This window comes from Cetorhinus maximus, chromosome 12 (assembly GCF_964194155.1).
Source record: "Cetorhinus maximus chromosome 12, sCetMax3.hap1.1, whole genome shotgun sequence".
NCBI classification, from domain to species: domain Eukaryota; kingdom Metazoa; phylum Chordata; class Chondrichthyes; order Lamniformes; family Cetorhinidae; genus Cetorhinus; species Cetorhinus maximus.
Genome location: NC_135890.1, coordinates 97,394,112 through 97,415,605, shown reverse-complemented (window position 1 = coordinate 97,415,605; position 21,494 = coordinate 97,394,112). Strand labels below are relative to the sequence as shown.

The 21,494-nt window shown below is 40.8% G+C and overlaps 1 protein-coding gene across 1 annotated transcript; it reads left to right on the top strand.

Moving 5' to 3' along the window:
* Positions 1–2,251: 2,251 nt before the first annotated feature.
* vps29 (VPS29 retromer complex component) lies at positions 2,252–17,430 on the top strand. The gene is made up of 4 exons (XM_078554178.1): positions 2,252–2,393; positions 12,477–12,668; positions 15,362–15,597; positions 16,911–17,430. The coding sequence occupies exons 1-4, from the start codon at positions 2,391–2,393 to the stop codon at positions 17,026–17,028; spliced, it is 549 nt and encodes a 182-aa protein (XP_078410304.1). The 5' UTR covers positions 2,252–2,390; the 3' UTR covers positions 17,029–17,430.
* Positions 17,431–21,494: the final 4,064 nt, after the last annotated feature.

Sequence of the window (21,494 nt, the reverse complement as noted above, 5' to 3'; positions counted from 1 at the left end):
AGAAGGTGGTGGTGAGCTACCTTCTTTAACTGCTGCAGTCCATGTGGTGTAGGTACACCCAGAGTGCTGTTAGGAAGGGAGTTCCAGGATTTTGACCCAGCAACAGTGAAGGAACAGTGACATATTTCCAAGTCAGGATGGTGAGTGACTTGGAGGGGAACTTCCAGGTGGTAGTGTTCCCATTTATCTGTTGCCTTTGCCCTTCTAGGTGGTAGTGGTCATGGGTCTGGAAGGTGCTGTCGAAGGAGCCATGGTGAATTCCTACAGTGCATCTTGTAGATGGTACACACTGCTGTTACTGTGCGTCGCTGGTGGAGGGAGTGAATGTTTGTGGATGTGGTGCCAGTCAAGCGGGCTGCTTTGTCCTGGACGGTGTCCAGCTCCTTCAGTGTTGTGGAAGCATCCACTCATCCAGGCAAGTGGGGAGTATTCCATCACACTCCTAACTTGTGCCTTGTAGATGGCGGACAGGCTTTGGGGAGTCAGGAGGTAAGTTACTCATCATACTATTCCTAGCCTCTGACCTGTTCTTGTAGCCACAGTCGTCCAGTTCAGTTTCCAGTCAATGGTAACCCCCAGGATGTTGATAGTGGGGAATTCAGTGATGGTAATGCCATTGAACATCAGGGGGCGATGGTTGGATTCTCTGTTGTTGGAGATAGTCATTGCCTGACACTTGTGTGGCGCAAATGTTACTTGCCACTTGTCAACCCAAGCCTGGATGTTGTCCAGGTCTTGCTGCATTAGGGCATGGAGTGCTTCAGTATCTGAGGAGCCGCGAATGGTGCTGAACATTGTGCAATCATCAGCGAACATCCCCACTTATGACCTGATGATGGAAGGAAGGTTATTGATGAAGCAGCTGAAGATGGTTGAACCTAGAACACTACCCTGAGGAACTCCTGCAGTGATGTCCTGGAGCTGAGATGACTGACCTCCAACAACTACAACCATCTTCCTTTGTGCTAGGTATGTCTCCAACCAGTGGAGAGTTTTTCCTCTGATTCCCATTGACACCAGTTTTGCCAGGGCTCCTTGATGCCATACTCTGTCAAATACGGCCTTGATGTCAAGGGCAGTCACTCTCACCTCACCTCGGGAGTTCAGCTCTTTTGTCCATGTTTGAACCAAGGCCATAATGAGGCCAGGAGCTGAGTGGCCCTGGCAGAACCCAAACTGGGCATCAGTGAGCAGTTGTTGCTAAGCAATTGCCGCTTTATAGCACTGTTGATGACCCCTTCCATTACTTTACTGATGATCGAGAGTAGACTGATGGGGCAGTAATTGGCCGGATTGGATTTGTCCTGCTTTTTGTGTACAGGACATACTTCGGCAATTTTCCACAGCTGGGGTAGATGCCAGTGTTGTAGCTGTACTGGAACAGCTTGGCTAGGGGCACGGCAAGTTCTGGAGCACAGGTCTTCAGTACTATTGCTGGAATATTGTCAGGGCCCATAGCCTTCGCAGTATCCAGTGCTTTCAGCTGTTTCTTGAACATGCCATCTCCCAAAACCATCTTTATCTTTAGCACAGCTCCATGTCAAATGCCTGCAATCAGATTTCCACCCCCCAACAGTACCAATATGGGTCTGAGCCTATGACTATGGCGCACTATCCCATCTCATCCTTCTGAAATTGAAAGCACAAGTTGTAAACATTACAGCCTAAGAGATGGCAGAAAGTTTAGAAAAGACCACTCTAACCAGCTGGCCAATTCTCACTCATCTGAAGTAACAAAAACAAGTTTTATTTGAGTGACAATTGCTCATTTTGGTTTCAAATGACCTATTTTGACATATGTTATTTTTATTAAAAAGTCCATATGTTTATATAAGTTTCCAAACGCTTTATTTTTGCCTTTTAGAAATGTGACTCTTTGCATTTGTTTATGTCAGCTGTGCTATTTGGGAGCACTCTCGCCTCTTACTTACAAGGTTCTTGGTTCAGGTCCCACACCAGGGCTTGAGCACAAAAAAATCGAGGCTGACACTCTAGTGCAGTCCTCAGGAAGCACTGCACTGTCGGAGCTGCTGTCTTTCGGCTGAGACCTTAAGCCGAGGTTCCATCTGCCGGTGCATGTGGATGTAAAGGTTCCCATAGCACTCACTATTCAAAGAAGTGTGCTGGCCAATACCAAAATTCATAAATGTTGGGGCATACCGATGTTAGTCTGTGATGCCAACACAAGCAGAAGCAGATACTAATAGCTGACCTGAGCCCGGAGTATTTAAAATTCGAAACAGAAACATTTGCGATTCCCGTTGTTCTGCGATTGTCCAATTGACGGCGCCGTAGGGACCTGTTTCTAAACCGGAGCGCGATTGGCTGAGTATTTGCTGGGCGCTGAGTCCCTTCGTTGAGGTGCAGCTTTCCGCTTCGTCGATTAGAAAATGGTGAGTTATAGATTGGGGCTCCGGAGATTAGGTGGCTGTTTTTTGCTGTAATCCTCGTCGCCCTGACAGAAAGGGCATGTAAATGTGAAGTTGACTGCGGCTGTTGTCTTGGCGTTGGGTGGTGTTGAGAGCCCGGGCCCGCGATTAGTACCTGAGGCCTGCGATGGGATTTGGGAACTATCACATGATGTTTGTCAGCTGGCTGATCCTGAAGGCAAAGCTGCAGGCAGGAGTAGGTGGGTTTTTTTTTTAAGGTCATTTCGTGGACGGCCGAAAATAAGAAAATTTCCACAGCTTTCCTGATGTAGCTGCCGTTACACTGTGTGTATATTCCAACATCAGCAATCAGTCACCAAAATGTCCCCCCCCCCCATTCCTGTTTAATTAAAAAAAGCGCTTTGGCTGCTGGAAAGATGATTGTACTGACGTGGGCTCAATCGTACTTCTTCGTAATCCAGAACTTCCATAAAAATTGATGCGTTTAGATTTTTTTTTGCTGTAGTTTAGGTTGCCACTTAACTGAAAATAATACTCTACAGTTTGCTTCTGACAGCAAGATACAGCAGTGGCGTGAGCCACCTAGAATAGGCCATTTTACACTGCAGGAAGTGGTGTTAACCCCCCCCCCCCCCCCAGTGCATGTTCCAAATTGAAGCAGAGTTTATTTAAATACTTTTGAGAAAATGAACGTGTTTCACCAAACGTTTAAAATTTACAGGCGAGGATTGGAGGGTTGTACGTGCAAAAGCAGAGCTGTTTCCATGTTTAGAAAATTTAATTTGTAGGCAGGTGGGAAATGAGGTGCTGCTGGCTCTCAGTCACGAACTACAGTGGGCTGACAGTCCTGATGCAAAAAAGAATACATTTATTTCAGTTTTTGTGTTTTTAAAAATCTGGTGGGATTTAAATGTGATTTAAAATTCTTTGTTTTTTTGTTATTGTTTGATTGAAACACAATGAGATTAATATATCTGAAATGGAGAATTTTACAGTAATGCAGCTCAATTTAATAGTTTTAGCTGTGGTAGAAATTATTTTAGAAGGAAGATCATCAATGTTGGGTACTGTCAGTTAATTGAGTATATATTATATATGCCAGCTAATAGACTTGTCGTTTAGGAAGCATATTTACAGGGTCTATTTGCATGGCAACCGTTCCATTTCCTATCTACAGGCCATTCAGCTAAGCAGGTATATGCCAATATTTATAGCTCACATATTAGCCACCTCCCCCTTTAATTACTTCTGTTCACATTGCCCTGTACCCAAAGTTGTCTCTAATTGTATTTTCTGTTGTTTGCGGGCCCTTGATTTTTTTTTTTTTGCAAGGCCCTGCACACACACTAACTGAAAGGGGCTGACTTGTACCCAGCCTGCAAGGGGAACTTCCAAGTTGCTGCGCTGCTGCAGAGCTCGGAAGGAACATTTAGCAGTGTGGTTGATAGTGAGGAAGAAGGCTCTACTCTAGGAAGATATCGATGGACTAGTCAAGTGGGCAGAAAAGTGGCAAATGGAATTCATTCCAGAGAAACATGAGGTAATGCATTTGAGGAGGGCAAATAAGGCAAGGGACTACAGAATAAATGGTAGAATACTGAAGTGTAAAGGAACATACAGTCTAAGGTTATGTTGACAGATTCCTGAAGATAGCAGTTAGGCGATTAAGAAGTGTTATGATCCCAGCTGAGGTTACCCCTGGACAAGCCTGATCCCAGTGTGGAACCCAGCTTGATAGATCCTAACATTTAATTTGTTTGTTTCGATACATGGAGACTGGCTACTGAACAGAGTCACCGGAGGTAGCTAATGAACTGTTAACAGAAGACTATAACATTTATTAAACAAGAAAAGATGAACAATATTGTACAATACTCCTTCACCCACAACTATACCTTTACAGATATATACAGATTTGTGATGATAACACAAGTTACAAATGCTATCTTATACCTTAATGTTCACAGTGAGCACACAATCTATGTACACCTATGGCAACCTATGGTCAGACACACCACCCCCGAAACCAAGTGACAGATGTCACCTCAACCGGATGCTATGGACCTCTCCTCAATTCTCCCCAGACGCTTGTCACACTATGAGCCAACCAGTCTCACTGCACTCTGTCTTTTACACAAGGGTTTCCAATCTTCACTCTCCAAGATCTCGCCTTGGAATCTTCTCCCAAACCGATGCTTTCTCTCAAACAATTCCACAAAGGTTCACCTCCAAAGTTTCAAACTCTCCTTCCAATGTTCCTCTTTTCTGGGTTGCCACATGCATTCAAGCTGTCTTCTGCGCACTCTCTCTCATCGACTCAGCCGGCAACAGTACCACTACTTCATATGCCCATCGCAAAGAGTTGCAGACCTTCAGCTGTCTCTTAGGACCTTCTTGCCTCTTGCAAGCTGTTCTCACTTTAAATCTGCTTTCTGTAGGTTTGTCCCTTTTAAATCTGAAGCTTGGAGCCTTTCTCTCTGCCCCCCACTCTTTACTTCATGAACAGGACCTTTTCCACGTTCCTGTCCTTTCTTTGACTAGAAGGTCTGCTTGGGACTTTCCCCTGTTTCTGTCTTACTCTTTTGGCCTCCTTTGGTTCTTTTGGGAAATCTGCAGTTCCCTCTCCCAGTGTCCAGTCTCTCTGGGGTCTTGGCTTCAAACTGAACTTAAAACTGCTGTTTCTTTAATTTTTCTGTGTGCCTGTGGGAGGGATCTGCCTCCCTGGTAATCTGTTGCTAGGCAACAGCCCAATTCTTCTAAAACAAAAACAGAAAATGCTGGAAAAACTCAACAGGTCTAGCAGCATTTGTGGGGAGAGAAACAGAGTTAATGTTTTGAATCCGTATGCCTTCTTCATACCGACTTGAAATGTTAACTCTGTTTCTCTCCCCATAGATGCTACTAGACCTGCTGAGTTTTTCCAGCATTTTCTGTCTTGTTTCAGATTTCCAGTATCCGGAGTATTTTGCTTTGATCTTAGCCCAATTCTTCTCTTGTTTGTTTAACCTGGCTGCAACAGTAATAAAAAACCTCATTAAAAATGCAGGCACCTTTTTAAAAGTGAAATTAAAACTCAATTTGACCTTTCTTAACACACACATACAGAAATACAAATCAAACTTAAACTTTAAAGCTAAAACGTATTCCTAACACCTACAAATACCAATATAACTGACTTAAACTATCTCTATTTCCTGACAGAAGGCATATGGGATACTTTCTTTTATTGGCCCAGGCCTAGAGTATGAGTGGGAGGCTATGCTAGAACTGTATACACTAGTTAGGCCACAGCTAAAGTACTACATTTCTGGTTACTGCATTGTAGGAAGGATGTGATTGCATCAGAGAACATTTGAGGATGTTGCTAGAAAAGGAGAATTTTGACAATGAGGAAAGGTTGAATAGCCTGGGGTTGTTTTCTTGGGGATAGAAGAGGCTAAGGAGAGATTTAATTGAGGTGTATAAAATTGAGTGGCTTAGAAAGAGCAGAAAGGAAGGACCTATTTCCTTTAGAGGCATCAATAACCAGGGAACATAGATTTAAAGTAATTGGCAGATGAATTAGAGGAGAGCTGAGTATTTTCATGGTGAGGGTGGTGGTGGTCTGAAACTTGCTGTCTGAAAAACAAGAAAGAGGCAGAAACCCTAACTGCATTTAACAAATACTTGGATGTGCACCAGAAGTGCCGTAACCTACTGGGCTAGAGGATATGAGCAGGATAGTGTGCAGAAGCTACAACTTGACTCATGTACAAGTTCAAACTCCAATAACAGGCTAGGTATACATTTTTGGATATCGTTGATTTATAAGATATAAATATACCTGTTCTTTCTAATTTTTCCATTCCACCAATCAAGAAAAATGCAACTGCATCACTTAAGATTGGTGAATAACCTTTTGGTGAAGGAACAGGTGGCCTTCAAGGTTGGTTCATGAGCACCCGAGATGTAAAAATACAAACATGTTCAAATATAAAAGCATAGACTACGAGAAGGTTTTAAAACAACTGGAGTATGAAGTACCATATTTGCAACAATTTTAGAAGTGTTTTGTGTTAAGCAATCATAAAATTGTTTTTCTTGGTGACTTTTGATATATTTTCCCTCTGACTTTTGTTTATTTTAACATATCCCCAACCTCCGTTTCATGTCTACGATTGACCTTCAATTCATTAAGGCCTGTCACAGAGTAAGTTACTCTCTTGGTGATGGTGAAAATTGTTTGTGCCAATAATTTTGGTAGTGTGCAGACTAACAGTTTATTGCTGTATATAGTATTTAACTTGCAGGCCTAATCCAAGCAGTTTGTGGACTGATATTTCCTTTGACTTTGCAGAGGTTCCCTAACTTTTTTGCTAAGCACCCCCCTACCTTTCAGTGATTCATGTCCCATACATGGCCCCTTTTCTAAAGAACAGTATTTTGTAGTTCCAAAGAAGATTGTAGAGTACAATTTGACTTAGTTTCAAAAACTAGGAAGAAAATTTGAGAGTTCAAGATGTTCACCCTGCCTTCAGTCATGAATGGATTAAACCTCAAATAGTCAGCAGCTTCAAGGACCTTTACTTTCATGTCGCAATCAGGAGATTTGACAGAAATGTTATTCGGCATGGGATGATTTGAATCCCTACTAATTTCTAGAAGTGAACATTGGACCTATAAGAGCTGCTTCTGGTGTAACAGTAATCAGTCACTTTGCACCAGAAGCTGCTATGATAAGTTCAGTTTCCCTCTTGTAGAAATCAGCAGAGATTCAAACGTCCCTTGCTGTCTTGACATTGCCCCAAAATGCATATCCTGCATAGGAGGCGACATTGGCCCGCACTTTCTTCCCAGTTTGGGAACCTCTGCAGTATGATGATCAATGTTTATTAGTAATCATACAGGTTAAGACAGTTTTACCTCCATGGTCAGATTGAGAAATTTACTAAGGCAATCATTGGAAGAGGAGAAACCATATGTTTTCCATCCAATGGGAATATGTTCAAAACTCCTTTACTTGCCCTCTTTCATCAACTCCCCCATCTCATCTGCAGCTACCCTCCGAACAAACTTCAATATCCTCACTCAGCCAGTTGATTAAGAACTCTTGCTTCATATTTTTATTCTGATGTAGACCTCCAGTTGGTCAATGAAAAGTTATATTAGCAGTGACAATAGAAACATCCATAGTTGAGATGGCCTTGCAAGAATAGCAGCCTAATAAAAGGTTAGATTATGAAGGCGAATACCAGCTGTTTCCCTGCTAAATTACATTAATGAAAATCTGTGTAATGTTACAGTGATTGTAGCATTGCAGTTTTTTGGGGAACACAAACACATTTTGTAGGATTGCTTTCTGTGTCTCGGGGTGTGAATTGGTACATTGTTCTTTGTTCTCCATTGGACTGAGCAGTTGTTTCTTTTTTATTATTCATTCATGGGATTTGGGCTTCGCTGGCTGGGCCAGCATTTATTTCCCATCTCTAGATGCCCTTCAGAAGGTGATGGTGGACTGCAGTGGTTCAAGAAGGCAGCTCATGTGATGTAGGGTCACCCACAGTGCTGTAAGGAAGGGAGTTCCAGGATTTTGACCCAGCGACAGTGAAGGAACGGCAATATATTTCCAAGTCAGGATGGTGGATAACTTGGAGGGGAACTGTCAGTTGGTGGTATTCCCATCTATCTGCTGCCATTGTCCTTCTAGTTGGTAGTGGTTGTGAGTTTGGAAGGAGCCTTGGTGAAATCCTGCAGTGCATCTTGTAGATTGGACACACTACTGCTACTGTGCGTCGGTGGTGAAGGGAGTGAATGTTTGTGGATGGGTGCCAATCAAGCAGGCTGCATTGTCCTGGATGGTGTCAAGCTTCTTGAGTGCTGTGGGAGCTGCACTCATCCAGGCAAGTGGGGAGTATTCCATCACACTCCTGACTTGTGCCTTGTAGATGGCAGACAGGCTTTGGGGAGTCGGGAGATGAGTTACACGTTGCACTATTCCTAGCCTCTGACCTGCTCTTGTAGCCACAGTATTTATATGGCTAGTCCAGTTTCTGGTCAATGGTAACCACCAGGATGTTGATAGTGGGGAAATCAGTGATGGTAATGCCATTGAACATCGATGGTTGGATTCTCTGTTGTTGGAGCTGGTAATTGCCTGACACTTGTGTGGCGCAAATGTTACCTGCCACTTGTCAGCCCAAGCCTGGATATTGTCCAGGTCTTGCTGCATTAGGGCATGGAGTGCTTCAGTATCTGAGGAGTCGTGAATGGTGCTGAACATTGTGCAATCATCAGCGAACAACCCCACTTCTGACCTCCAGCAACCACAGCCATCTTCCATTGTGCTAGGTATGACTCCAACCAGCAGAAAGCTTTCCACCTGATTCCTATTGATTTCAGTTTTGTTAGGGCTCCTTGATGCCACACTCGGTCAAATGTGGCCTTGATGTCAAGGGCAGTCACTCTCGCCTCACCTCAGAAGCTCAACTCTTTTGTCCATGTTTGAACCAGGGCTGTAATGCGGTCAGGAGCTGAGTGGCCCTGGCAGAACCCAAACTGGGCATCAGTGAGTAGGTTATTGCTAAGCAAGTGCCACTTGATAGCACTATTGATGACCCCTTCCATTACTTTACTGATGATGGAGAGTAGACTGATGGGGCGGTAATTGGCCAGGTTGAATTTGTCCTGCTTTTTGTGTACAAGGACATACCTGGGCAAATTTCCACATAGCCGGGTAGATGCCAGTATTGTAGCTGTACTGGAACAACTTGGCTAGGGGTGTGGCAAGTTCTGGAGCACAAGCCTTCAGTAATATTGTCAGGGCCCATAGCCTTTGCAGTATCCAGTGCCTTCAGCCATTTCTTAATATCACGTGGAGTGAACCGAATTGGCTGAGGACTGGCACCTGTGATGCTGGGGACCTCTGGAGGAGGCCAAGATGGATTATCCACTCGGCACTTCTCGCTGAAGATAAGCAAATGCTTCAGCCTTATCTTTTGCACTGATGTGCTGGACTCCTCCATCATTGAGGATGGGGATATTTGTGGAGCCTCCTTCTCCAGTGAGTTGTTTAATTGTCAGAGGAGGCTCCACAAATATCCCCATCCTTAAAGATGTTAAAGATTAAGAAGCTAGATAGTGGGCAATCTGGTATCCTAGTAGTAAAAGCACTTGCTGCATTAAATGTCTTTGCGTTCCAGGACATTTGCAATTAAAACTTCATCTTTGAGTTTAATCAACAGTTTAATTTAAGATGCCTGCCGTCAGTGTCTTTTGGTTTCTTGCTCTCCCCTTTTCCCTGCCCCTAATCACTGCATAATCTAGCAGATTCGGTCAGTTTGCTCTATTTTTGATTTTTGTTTTGACTGTTTCATGAGAACTGTTTGAATTATTGCCTGAAAGGTATTCTGAAAGGTATCAATGAGTAGCTAAATGTGTGGGTTGCAGTATGCCAAAAGCTGTGTGGTACTTCTGTTATGTCGTGGTAGGGGGTAATTTGCAATCAAATTCTCTCAGCTACCTTGCAAACATTCCATCAAACATTTTGCATGTTTTTGGTATGGTTAAACTAACAATTACAACAAAAGTTTTGGCTTCACTTTTTCAAAATACCTTTTCCTCTTCATTGCTGGGTTCGACGTAGCCAGTTCCATGCAGTAATTTTCACATGAGCCTTGACAGCAAGTGTCATCAAGATATTTTACCATCATGACAGCCTGACCCTGCCTTTGATTGAAATTCAAATACATCCACTTACAGCAGAAGTTTCTGGATATTGATCAGAAGTAGGAATTTTGGCCAATCTTCCCCTTCTTACAATTGGCCTCATCAGCCCTTGATTATGTTCTAACCCTCTTTTACTGGCACACAAGCTGAGAACCATCTCAGTACAAACCACCTAAAAATGTTCTTTGCCTGTAGCTTAGCTACTTATTGGGTTAACTTCCTGAGTGACCAGAAGTCAGCTTGATTTCATTTAATTACATTTCAATATTGAAATAAGTTGTCTCCACGTGCAGTACAGAGCTTATGATTGACTCTGCTCTGTTAGACCAAAAATTAGAAGTTGAGAGTGTGACTGGTTCATTAAGAACTCACAGTGCAGTCTAAAACCATGTTCACTAAACTTTACATGAATTGGCGTTCTGGAGGCTTTACAACAAGTCATCTCCAAACTCAAAAGTGTATGTAAGTAGATTGTAGTTTCTGTTAGACTGTGTTTCTCATCGCCTCACTGTTCACAGCTGATTTATTTAGAAATCAGCTGTCTCAATGTGCCATAATTATGTCCTTGCAAATGGACCACCTACTGTATCAGAGAATGATTGCTCCCAAGTGGGAAGGCACCTAGTTCTAATGCTATCCCAGCTGACAAATATAGATCTGGTGGTGACTACTTAGTCAAACACCTCAACAAATTATTTCAATCTATGTGGCACTCAGAAAAGATCCCCAGTAGTTCAAAGATGCAATGATGGTCCATCTCTACAAGGTAAATGAAGTAGTTTTTATGTGATAAGTACTGGGGAGACTCTTATCCTTGCCAGAGACCCTTAATCACTTTATTCAACACCTACCACATATATCATATCTAAGTTTGGGTGTCCAGACACATTCTCTGAAATGGTCAAACAATTTCCATGATGGCTTGATTAATGGAAGATGGGGACAATCCCTTTATTTTCCCGTTACAAATGGTGTCAAGCAAGGATATGTCTTTATCCCAACACTAAAGATTTTGTTTCCTACAATGCTTGTGGCTTTCAGTGATCTCTTAAATAGGAGTAAGATCAGATTCCGAGCTGATGGACTTCTCCTCAACCTTAGACTATAAGCTAACATAAAGGTGCTGGAAGAGTTTCATCTTGAAATCCTATTTGCTAATGACAGTGCTGTTATGGCCCACTTCCAAGATGATATGTAAAATGTCATAAACCATCTTGCCTGCGATGTAGCATGATTATAGATCTTTAAATGATAGTGGTACTCTTCCAACCCAGGCAAGGATCAAATGTCAGCAAGGATCAAACGTCAGCAAGGATCTCACACTTCAAGCTGTGTAGCACCCTATCTAGAGAAATCCATGTTAATACAGAAGCATCCTGCAGAATCTCCAAAGCCAGCTTAGCTTTTGGTAAACTCCATGAGCTGAGCACTTGCATAATAGAGTTTCAGCCTACAGGTCGAGCTCAAAGGATGCTCAATGTACAAAAAAGGGTGTAATTCTGATGACCCTGCTTTGCGTTTGTGAAATTTGGACAACATGTTCACACTGCGTTAGGATACTGAATCGCTTTCACCTAAGCTCAGATGACTAGTGATCAAAAAAGCAAGTTAAAAATCCCTGACACCAAAGTTTGTAAAGCTGACATGCCATGCATAGATACTTTGATCATAAAGACATGGTACGATGGTTAGGACATGTTCAGCAGAAATTCGCTCTACAAGTCCTGAAGATCTTCTGTGTTATATTGACACTTGGGAAGTGATTTACTGGTAGTCAGTGAAAGAAAGATATAGACAATATTTAAAAGCTACTCTGAAGCAGCACTAAATAGACATCCAGAAGTGGGAACAATTTCAAGATAAGAAAACATGGTGAAAAGTCATCCATAAAGGCACTTCCTACCACGAGGTCTGTCACTTTTGTTGATGCTAAATATAAACACCACCTGGGAAAGTCTTGCGTGAGAAATCAATTCCCAACCTGGTGTATCCAGAATCCACTGTTCAAACTACAGATACTCATTCCGAAGGGAGAAAAATAGATCTCATCAGTCACCAAAGAACTCGCTGTAGCAAAAAATATTCTGGCTATCTATGAATTCAAGGAATGAATGACCTGTTTGGGTTTTGAGCTTTACTGCATTGACTACCATCAGGAACATTTTGTACATTAATCATAATAGGATATTACAGGCTTCTAATTCTGGATTATCTTTGAGTCAGTGTATTGTGATTTATTGATGTTTTGCTAATAAACAATACTCTAATTGAATTTTAAGCTCTGCTAATATAATCATTTGATGGGTGGAAGATATTTCCCTGGGGATTTAAGTGTGCAGTAAGGTTCATGTAAACTTATTTTATTTTATTCTCTTTCTAAAGTTGGTGCTGGTATTGGGAGACCTTCACATTCCCCACCGCTGTAATACATTGCCAGCCAAGTTTAAGAAGCTGTTGGTACCTGGGAAGATCCAGCATATCTTGTGTACAGGAAATCTTTGCACTAAAGAAAGTTATGATTACCTTAAAACACTGGCTGGAGATGTCCACATTGTCAGAGGAGATTTTGATGAGGTAAGTGATGCTTTTTCTAAAGAAATGTTGTACTTTTTGACTGTAGTAGAAATCAGTATTTTTGATTGAATAATGAAATGTGAAAATGGAAAAGAATTGCTGTCATGTAGGTAAAACTACCCCCCCCCCTCCCCCCAAGATCCCATGAAGGTTTTGGCTTTTTGCTCGAGTAGTGTATCACAGGAACATGTTCCCGCCTGTATCTTGTCAAATATGTATTTGTGTAAGAAGCTTGACAAGCCATTTGACCACAGAGGATTAGCGTAGCAGACCCTTCACCTGACATCCTTGGGTTTTCAACAGCTATTGCTATATAACAATCAGCAGCAGGAATCCCTCCGCTTTGCTCTCTCCAACCCCTACTATTGCCATGGTTGAGATTAGCAAACTGAGCACACTGAATTTTGTATGTTACCAATCTATATGTCTCAGCTACTCGTTGGATAAATTGATTTTGTTACCAAAGGAGCAGATGAAACTGTTCTCTAAATTTATAGAGCAGTTTCATTTATTGCAAAGTGCATGGATAAGCAGTACCATTACTAAGTGCAGTCAGTCCTACATCAGAAGCTGAAGTGGCAAGCTGACCCAGCCATGGTCTTGATGATATTTCTAACTACAGTACAGATCTACTGAAAATCAGATACAAAGGCTAATTTTCCACCTTGGTTCTCTATCTAATATTCTTGGTCTATTTCCTCTGCTATCAAATAGAACAGATACTTCCATTACTAAATCCCAATTTCCTCTGTACCAAATCCTGCTTTTCCCATTAACAGTTCTTGCATTTCTTGAGTACCAGTCTGTGCAATGTCACTATCTGGCATTTTTTTCTAAACACTTTTCACACTCCTGAGCTGGATAGAAGAATATGTGTAATTGGCAATTATCACTCCAGCTAAATTTCTTCCCTTTGCAACATTTATTATGCTCTTTCTCTTATGGGTATTGCTACACCTCACAACATGATAGCAAACCATTGCATTAGCTTAAAGTGTTTGGTTTGCGGCTGGAAAACCCGTGGAGTCTCTGTACTCAAACTCCCAACCTGTTAACAACATCGTCTAATGGAAGCAGACTGACTGATTCCACCAAGAAGAGAGCAGCCTGCTAGGAACAGAGCTTCAGATGAGTGTCACACTTCAGCTTAAAACCTTTTTTTATGCAAAGCCAATATGTTGCCGCCCTATTTAAAGTATTTGTCACATTGTGGAGAAATGTGGCCATGCCACTGCTGATTTGTTGCGGGGTACTCTAATTATAAATGAAAGGAGAATATGGAGGGTGTTATCAGTGGCAATCAGTGCACTAGACAATTAAATTTGCCACGGACATCTGAAACCTCGCCATTGCAGAAAATCTGGGTCATTATATTAATTTCCAACATGAGGCAATTTTATGGACAAATTCAAAATTCCTTACAAATTAGTTGCTTATACATGTTATAAATTTCCTGTCACTTGTATGTAGTCAGCTGGCTAAAGAAACAAGATAGCCAAAAGGAGTTTGATATTTTTTCTTTCATGGTCCTTTGGTAATTTTATTGATAGTCGTTAAATTCTTCTCATTATACAACTTGTCCCACAGTAAGATTGTAATTATAAGCCCAAATCTGTACATATTGTTTTGATACATTGGCCCAGATCTTCCAGTCAGTGATGGGACGGAAACACCTGCTGCTGACTGTGATTATAAATTGCTTACCTGCTTTTTCATGCTGGAGTGTTAGGACTTTCCGGTCCCAGCAACAAGCAGGGTCAGGAGGTCTAAAGGCAAAGCATGACTACAGTGAAGCCACACCCCCTTTTTCATCATGAACTGAAGACCCTTAAGGTCTGTCTTCAGTTCATTGACTTGCAGAGTTTTTAAATGGTCCTGTCACCTCTCTCACTGTTCAGCCTCTCTCCCTGACCAATGCTTAGCTCCCAATGCTAACCCTCCCTGCAGCACTCCCAACAATGCTAATTTTCCCCTCACCTCGCATTGCTGACAATGCTGACTCTTCTGACATCAGCTGGTCAGGAGTCAGAAATTCCAGAAGGTGGGGTGATGAGCATTGTCAGGATGCGGGGGGTGGGTAGGGGGATGCGGCGCTGATGAGCTGTATCAGGGTTACTGTGAAATGCTTTGAGACTCCAGCTGATTTACTTCAAGCTGCATACCTGAGCAGACTTTACACCTGCTAGGAAAAGCTGTTAAGTAAATCTGTTTTTTTTAAAAACATGTTAAGTGTAGGGCAAACAGCCCAAGTCTGCCTAGTTCTGGCATCTCATCCCACTGTTGTAGGGAATGGTGCAGCGGTCCAGGCAGGGTAAAACCAGCAATCAGAAGTTTAAGTTTCCCACATTAGTACCGCCTATGTGCTCCGTCAGGACTCCCTCAGGGCCCTGAGGTGCTTCAGCGTCTTACCAAAGTTGAGTCATTCACCGCTTCTGGTATTGGGAGGTTCAGGCCAATGTGTTGTTAAGCCAACTCTCCATCACCAAACTAATTAGATTTTATTGTTTGTCTCTTTCAATTTCCCTTCCCAGTAATGGGAAGCTTCATACCCTGTTGTCTGTGCAGCAGGATTGAGATGAGAATCACGGTTGGTGCTAATTATAAATGTATACATTCATCTTTTCACGTTTTATTAAAGTTGGTTGACAAATTCAGTTCCTTGAATATATAACCAGTCTTATCATTTTTTTCAGAACCTGAATTACCCAGAGCAGAAAGTGGTAACAGTGGGGCAATTCAAAATTGGTTTGATTCATGGTCACCAGGTAATTCCCTGGGGTGATATGGCTAGCTTGGCTCTGCTGCAACGACAACTGGATGTAGACATCCTAATTTCTGGTCACACACACAAGTTTGAAGCCTTTGAGCAGGAGAGCAAGTTCTATATCAATCCAGGCTCTGCCACAGGCGCATGCAATGCACTGGAAGGGTAAGTACTATTTAAATTCTTGGCACCTTGGTGACCATTTAGGATTTCTTACCACTCATAACATTAACAGCTTGAATGATTTGGGAAAGTGTATCTCATTTATTCACACCTACAATCTTTCCTGTTCACTGCAATGTGAAAGTGTATGGCGTAGGCTAGGAATGAGCTGCTCTAGGCAGGAGTCTGAAAACTTGACTGCGTTTGGAGAAAAATCATGATTCTACCTTTCCACTCAACTCCACCCCAACCATTGCCTGAATTTGATCATTAATCCTAACGAACCTATTGAATATAGTGTTGGACACCAGTTAGCTAAATGTTAATACCATTCATCCAAATGTTTTTTTTTGTCATTTAACTTTCTGACGTCCAGGTTACTAAATCATAGTTGATTGAGAACATTTTGCAAACAACTCAAAAGATGTGACACTTTAGAATTAGTTAGTAACACTCTCGCCTTCTGAGTAAGAGAGTTGTGAATTTGCATCCAAACTTAAGTAACTGAGGCCCTGTCTGCTTGTTCTGTATTTCAAGTGGGCATTAAAGATTCCACGACACCTTTTTTTGAGGAGTAAAGAGTATGCCTGCTGTTCCTGTCCACACTCTTTCCTCAATGAATGCCAGCAAAACAAAATTAATTGGTTGTTCATCTCACTGTTTGTGCAACATTGTTAAAATGATTACCATATTTGACTACCTTTGACTGCACTTCAAAGCATTTCAGCGTATGTGAAGGGCTTTGGAATGTCCTAAGATATTATAAGGCACGATATCAGCACAACCTCCTTGCCTTGATCAGGGGAAGTAAATATATTTAAACAGCAAAAATATTACCATTTAATTATTTGCCTGTTGTAACAAAAGCCAACAATGAAATCTTGAAAAATTCCCCTCGTACTACTTTCTACTCCTAAAACATGCAGATGGAATAACGCATTCATTCAATGACAGAAGTTGCTGCTGATTGGAAATGCCAGCAAATGTAGTCATGAAAAAGCATTGTCTGTCCATTTAAATCCTAACCTAAAAACTGCACTTAAATTACTGAATAATCATGAATTACCTTCGTTATACTAACTGAGGGTGAACATTCAGCAGATATTTATGTTCATAAAGAATGACCTTGAGTGGAATTCAGCACATCAAACTTTTAAGTTTGCAGTGAGATTTAATTTAATTGGTCACAGACCCTACTATGGTACTAAAAATTTGTAAAACAAATATTTTTCTTGAATAGTGATCATGGTTTAAAGAAACTGATGCTATAACTCCTGTATGTAGAAAGTAACCAGTTTGTGTTCTCTCCTTTCCAGTAATATCATCCCTTCATTCGTATTGATGGACATTCAAGCATCCACAGTAGTCACTTACGTTTATCAACTGATTTCTGATGATGTAAAAGTAGAACGAATTGAATACAAAAAATCCTAAATTTGTCGACTGCTTTTTTTACAGTTTCATTCCTTGTTCCTTTTGAGTCATTTTTTCCTTAAGTCTTTAAATGTATTATATTGTGAATTGTAAGTTTTAGTTCCTCTAGTGCCAGTTCTTAACTATTCCAGCAATATGAAAGGAACCTTATCGCACACAAGTGATGTAAGGTTAGTTTAGATCCTTGCTGAAAAGGGTGCTATATTCTTGAATCACTGAGTTTTCAGTCCTGTAAATATTTCCTTTCAAAGCTTACAATAATGGAATTAGTGTATCATGTAATATGCATGAAATTCTTTGCCAAAGGTTTTTGTTTCTGCCTTTGTTTGAAGCTCCACTGTTCCATGTAAAATGTTTATCTTCCTTCCCATAAACTCTAATAAATGTGATTTCAAATGCTAACATTATTTTGCTGAAGAAATTAATTATATAGAAAACAATGAATTGAAATGTAATTGTGTGCATTTCACAATCTTTTTGTGACAGACTTCATAAATTGGTTTATATTCTGTTTATATTTTCCTATTGACACTTGGCTAATCCATGTCTCAGTGTAATTAGAATCGAAATACAGTTTTAGTTATAGCTCTGTAATTAACTAAATCTGTTCATTAAAACTAAATCGTTGATGGATGTTGAAGGTTTAAAAATTACTTTTAGGGTTTCAAATGCTGGAACTTATATAATGTAGTGGTTTCTGCAACAATTTGCTGATTTTGATTTAAGGTAATGCATTGAGAATGAAGAATTTGAGGTGCGGGTTCTCACCTTTTCTATTTTCTTTACACTATCATTAAAGATGTTGACTCTGCTGGATGTGGTACCATGACCACTATTGACCCTCTATGCCTTGCTGAAGTAGTCTCTTGTCAGGATACTTGACCCAGGAGCAGCACAGATGAGCAAGTCTATCCTTGTATTGCTGTATATGGAGCAAGGGTCATAGCTAACCTTTTCAGTTCCTCCTCACCTCAAGAGACCAGGACACACCCACAACCTTGCCAGCACAGCTACTGGCTAGTTAAAATCTCAAATCACAGCCAATGGGGAAGATGTACCTTCATTCACTTCTAGCTTTTAAAAACAATTTTACACTTGTTGAAAAGTATATGTTATTGTTGTTCTAACAATCTTAATCTGTGGAACAATATTGATATTGAAATTTAATGTTTTCATCAATTTAGAGAGGTCTGAATATTGGACAGCTAACATGGGGCTGTGAAAGAAATTTGGTTGGTGAGCATGGTGTGAATGGGGTCAAGGGAACATGAGCTGGATCTTGCAGATGCAATGAGTTTGAAGACTGCATGAGATGAAGCTAGAGAGAGAACTAGGGGCGGGAGGGTTTCATTGGAAAGTAAATTTAAAATTGAAGATACCATGTAATAGATTAATGAATAAGTTCAGAGCATGGGACTCAGGATAAATAGCAGAATGGATAGCTAGCTGGCTTCAAGATGGAGAAAGCAGAGAGCAGTGGTAAATGGTGGCTACTCAGTGGTAGAAGTAGCAAGAGGGGTCCCACAAGGATCAGTGCTAGGACCACTGTTTGCCATCTGCAAATTGTTCTTAATTGCACTAAATTAGATGAGATAGTCAAATAGTGAGAAGGACGGCAACAAATTACATTACCCTATTTAGATTACTTTTCTATTAATGGCAAAGGAACAAGGGAATTTCTGAATTACAAATGACACTACAAAGTGGTGATGCAGATTAGAGACCATTTTTAGATAAAAATACAAGATCTTGGATTCTACCCCTCTAGAAATAAATCCAAGTACAGTTATTCTAAACTTATATTGAACCTTGGTTATGCTTGTATATCTGTGAGGAAAGGATGAAAGGGCTGGATCCCTCTTTCAAAAGAGAAGGGTGAAGGTAACCTAATTGAGATCTTTATTAAAATTTCATAATTTTTAAAGTAAACCTAGAACGCTTCCACTTTTTTTTTCATTCACAGGATATGGGCTTGGGCCAGCATTAATTGCCCATCCCTAGTTGCCCTTGAGAAGGTGGTGGTGAGCTGCCTTCTTAAACTGCTGTAGGTACACCCACAGTGCTGTTAGGAAGGGAGTTACAGGATTTTGACCCAGCAACAGTGAAGGAACGGCGATATATTTCCAAGTCAGGATGGTGATTGACTTGGAGGGGAACTTGCAGGTGGTGGTGTTCCCATCTATCTGCTGCCCTTGCCCTTCTAGATGGTAGTGGGTTTGGAAGGTGCTGTCCAAGGAGCCTTGGTGAATTCCTGCAGTGCATCTTGTTGATGGTACACACTGCTGCTACTTTGCATCGGTGGTAGAGGGAGTAAATATTTGTGGATGTGGTGCCAATCAAGCAGGCTGCTTTGTCCTTTACAGTGTCAAGCTTCTTGTGTTGTGGGAGCTACTCATCCAGGCAAGTAGGGAGTATTCCATCACACTCCTGACTTGTGCCTTATAGATGATGGACAGATTTTGGGGAGTCAGGAGGTGAGTTACTCATCGCACAATTCCTAGCCTCTCCTGTCCTTGTAGCCACAGTCAAAAGGGTGGCAGAGTGGGACTAGCTGAGTTGCCCTTCCAAAAAGCTGGCATGATATCATGGGATGAATAGGTGCCTTTTGTACTGTAATCATTCTGAGGAGACGAGTAAAGCAAAAACAACAGCATTTGAGATTCCCTTCCATGATTTATCAATTTGATGGTGACCTTATCAACTAGGGACCAGTCTTTCCAAGTGAAGTTATCTTGCTTAATTCCAAATTTAAAGAAACCAACTGAATTTTTCACTTTCCATAGTAATTTAGTCAAAACAATGGACAGTAAAGTTCCCCAAAAATAATAGTCCAATTATCAGAGTAGCCTGCATGCCAATTGTTGCTTCAACACATCATAGCTACTTGCATCACACTGATCGGGCCTTTTGCTATTTATAAGAGAAGCAAAATGATGATGCAGGGTTACTTATGCTCATTTTCTTTGCTATGAGGAATTTCTGAATGTACTTAGTCAACTGTCTGGTACAGCACTAAGATCAAGAACTCTCCATCTAGGGGACTTAAAGTGCAAATACAGTAGAAACTGGGATTTTGCTCTGCTTTCTATTGATTTTTGTGCTGCAATATCAGTTACCTTTCATCTGAAAAAGAATGCTGTAAAATATAAAAGTGCCAATATAGTGTTAGCGTGCCAATTGCATAGAAACCATGTTTAAATTTTTTAATAAAATCTGGACTCTGCAATTCAATAATACAAAGCAACTACTCAATTCTGCAAAAAGATAACCTACTCAAATTTAATGGATGCCGCTGAATTCCTAGCAAGGTTATATTTTTAATATAAAAGCAAAATGCTGGAAATACTGAGCAGGTCAGGCAGCATCTGGAAAGAGAGTGACAGTTGACATTTCAAATCGATGTCCTTTCATCAGAATATTTTTAATATATTTAAGTAGCTGAGTCTTAAGCACAGCAATTCTTTGACCAAAGTTTTTAGATTTGCACGCATTTTATCCCACCTTTAGTCAAACTTATATGGTCTTGGTTTCTTGAGAAAATATTAATGAATGACTTTACAAATTTATGTTCTGACGGTGTAAAACAGCAGTCACCTCTAATAAAATGGAAGCAAATTTGAGATAATTTCTGAACTCATTCAATTTTCATTCCTTGCTCTTTTCCTCTTGATTCTTGCTTAGCTTGTTCTGATTTGATCAGCTACTGATATGGAACTTGTAGAATCAACCAGTTGTTCTTCATTCCCTTGTCACTTCTAAGGAAACATTGCAGCTTAAATTTTGAAATTCTTGCAAAACAAAGCTATATATATTAAAGCTGTAATAGTAAATGCAATTTATTGTAAGAACTTTATAAAACTGTAAACTTCACAAAATGATGTGCTTAGCATATCAGCCATGATCTATATGCAACATTATGCTAAACAAATTCAGTCTCGGCCTTCATATTTCTACACTACCTATTCACAGATTCCACTGGCTCTTTATTAGATGCAAAGTAACTATCAATTTTAATTACTGACAAAGGCTTAACAGGTCCTAATAGGAAAAAAGAGAGAAATCACGTTGGTAAATGTATTCTTCAACTAGCCAAGAACATCAAAACTGTTTTATGTAGTAATTTAGCAAAAAGTGTGAAGGTAAAATGCCTGTTAGTCATTCCAGTTACCAGACTATGCTGGATGCTGGCTATTGCTTCAACACGATGTTTTTCTCTCACTAGCCACATAACCAGCTGAATATTTTGTTGGGTGACAACCTGGGGTGGCAGGTGCACTCCTGCTCCTCTCATTTTACCTCTCTACACCCCACCTCCCCAAAATGTTCTTGCTAAAATATAGAACGTGTCATCCAAAGCATGCCACTTGCTGTGCTGGTAGGCAGCTTTAATTCTATTTCAGAGAAAGGGAAACCAAGAAAAGAATTTCTACAATTAAATTTATGTTCTTGTTCAGGGAGGGGAGGAT

Coding starts and splice junctions, on each gene's coding strand:
- vps29 (XM_078554178.1), top strand. Junction 12,669..15,361: donor TCAGAGGAGATTTTGATGAG/GTAAGTGATGCT, acceptor CATTTTTTTCAG/AACCTGAATTACCCAGAGCA. Junction 15,598..16,910: donor GCATGCAATGCACTGGAAGG/GTAAGTACTATT, acceptor TCTCCTTTCCAG/TAATATCATCCCTTCATTCG.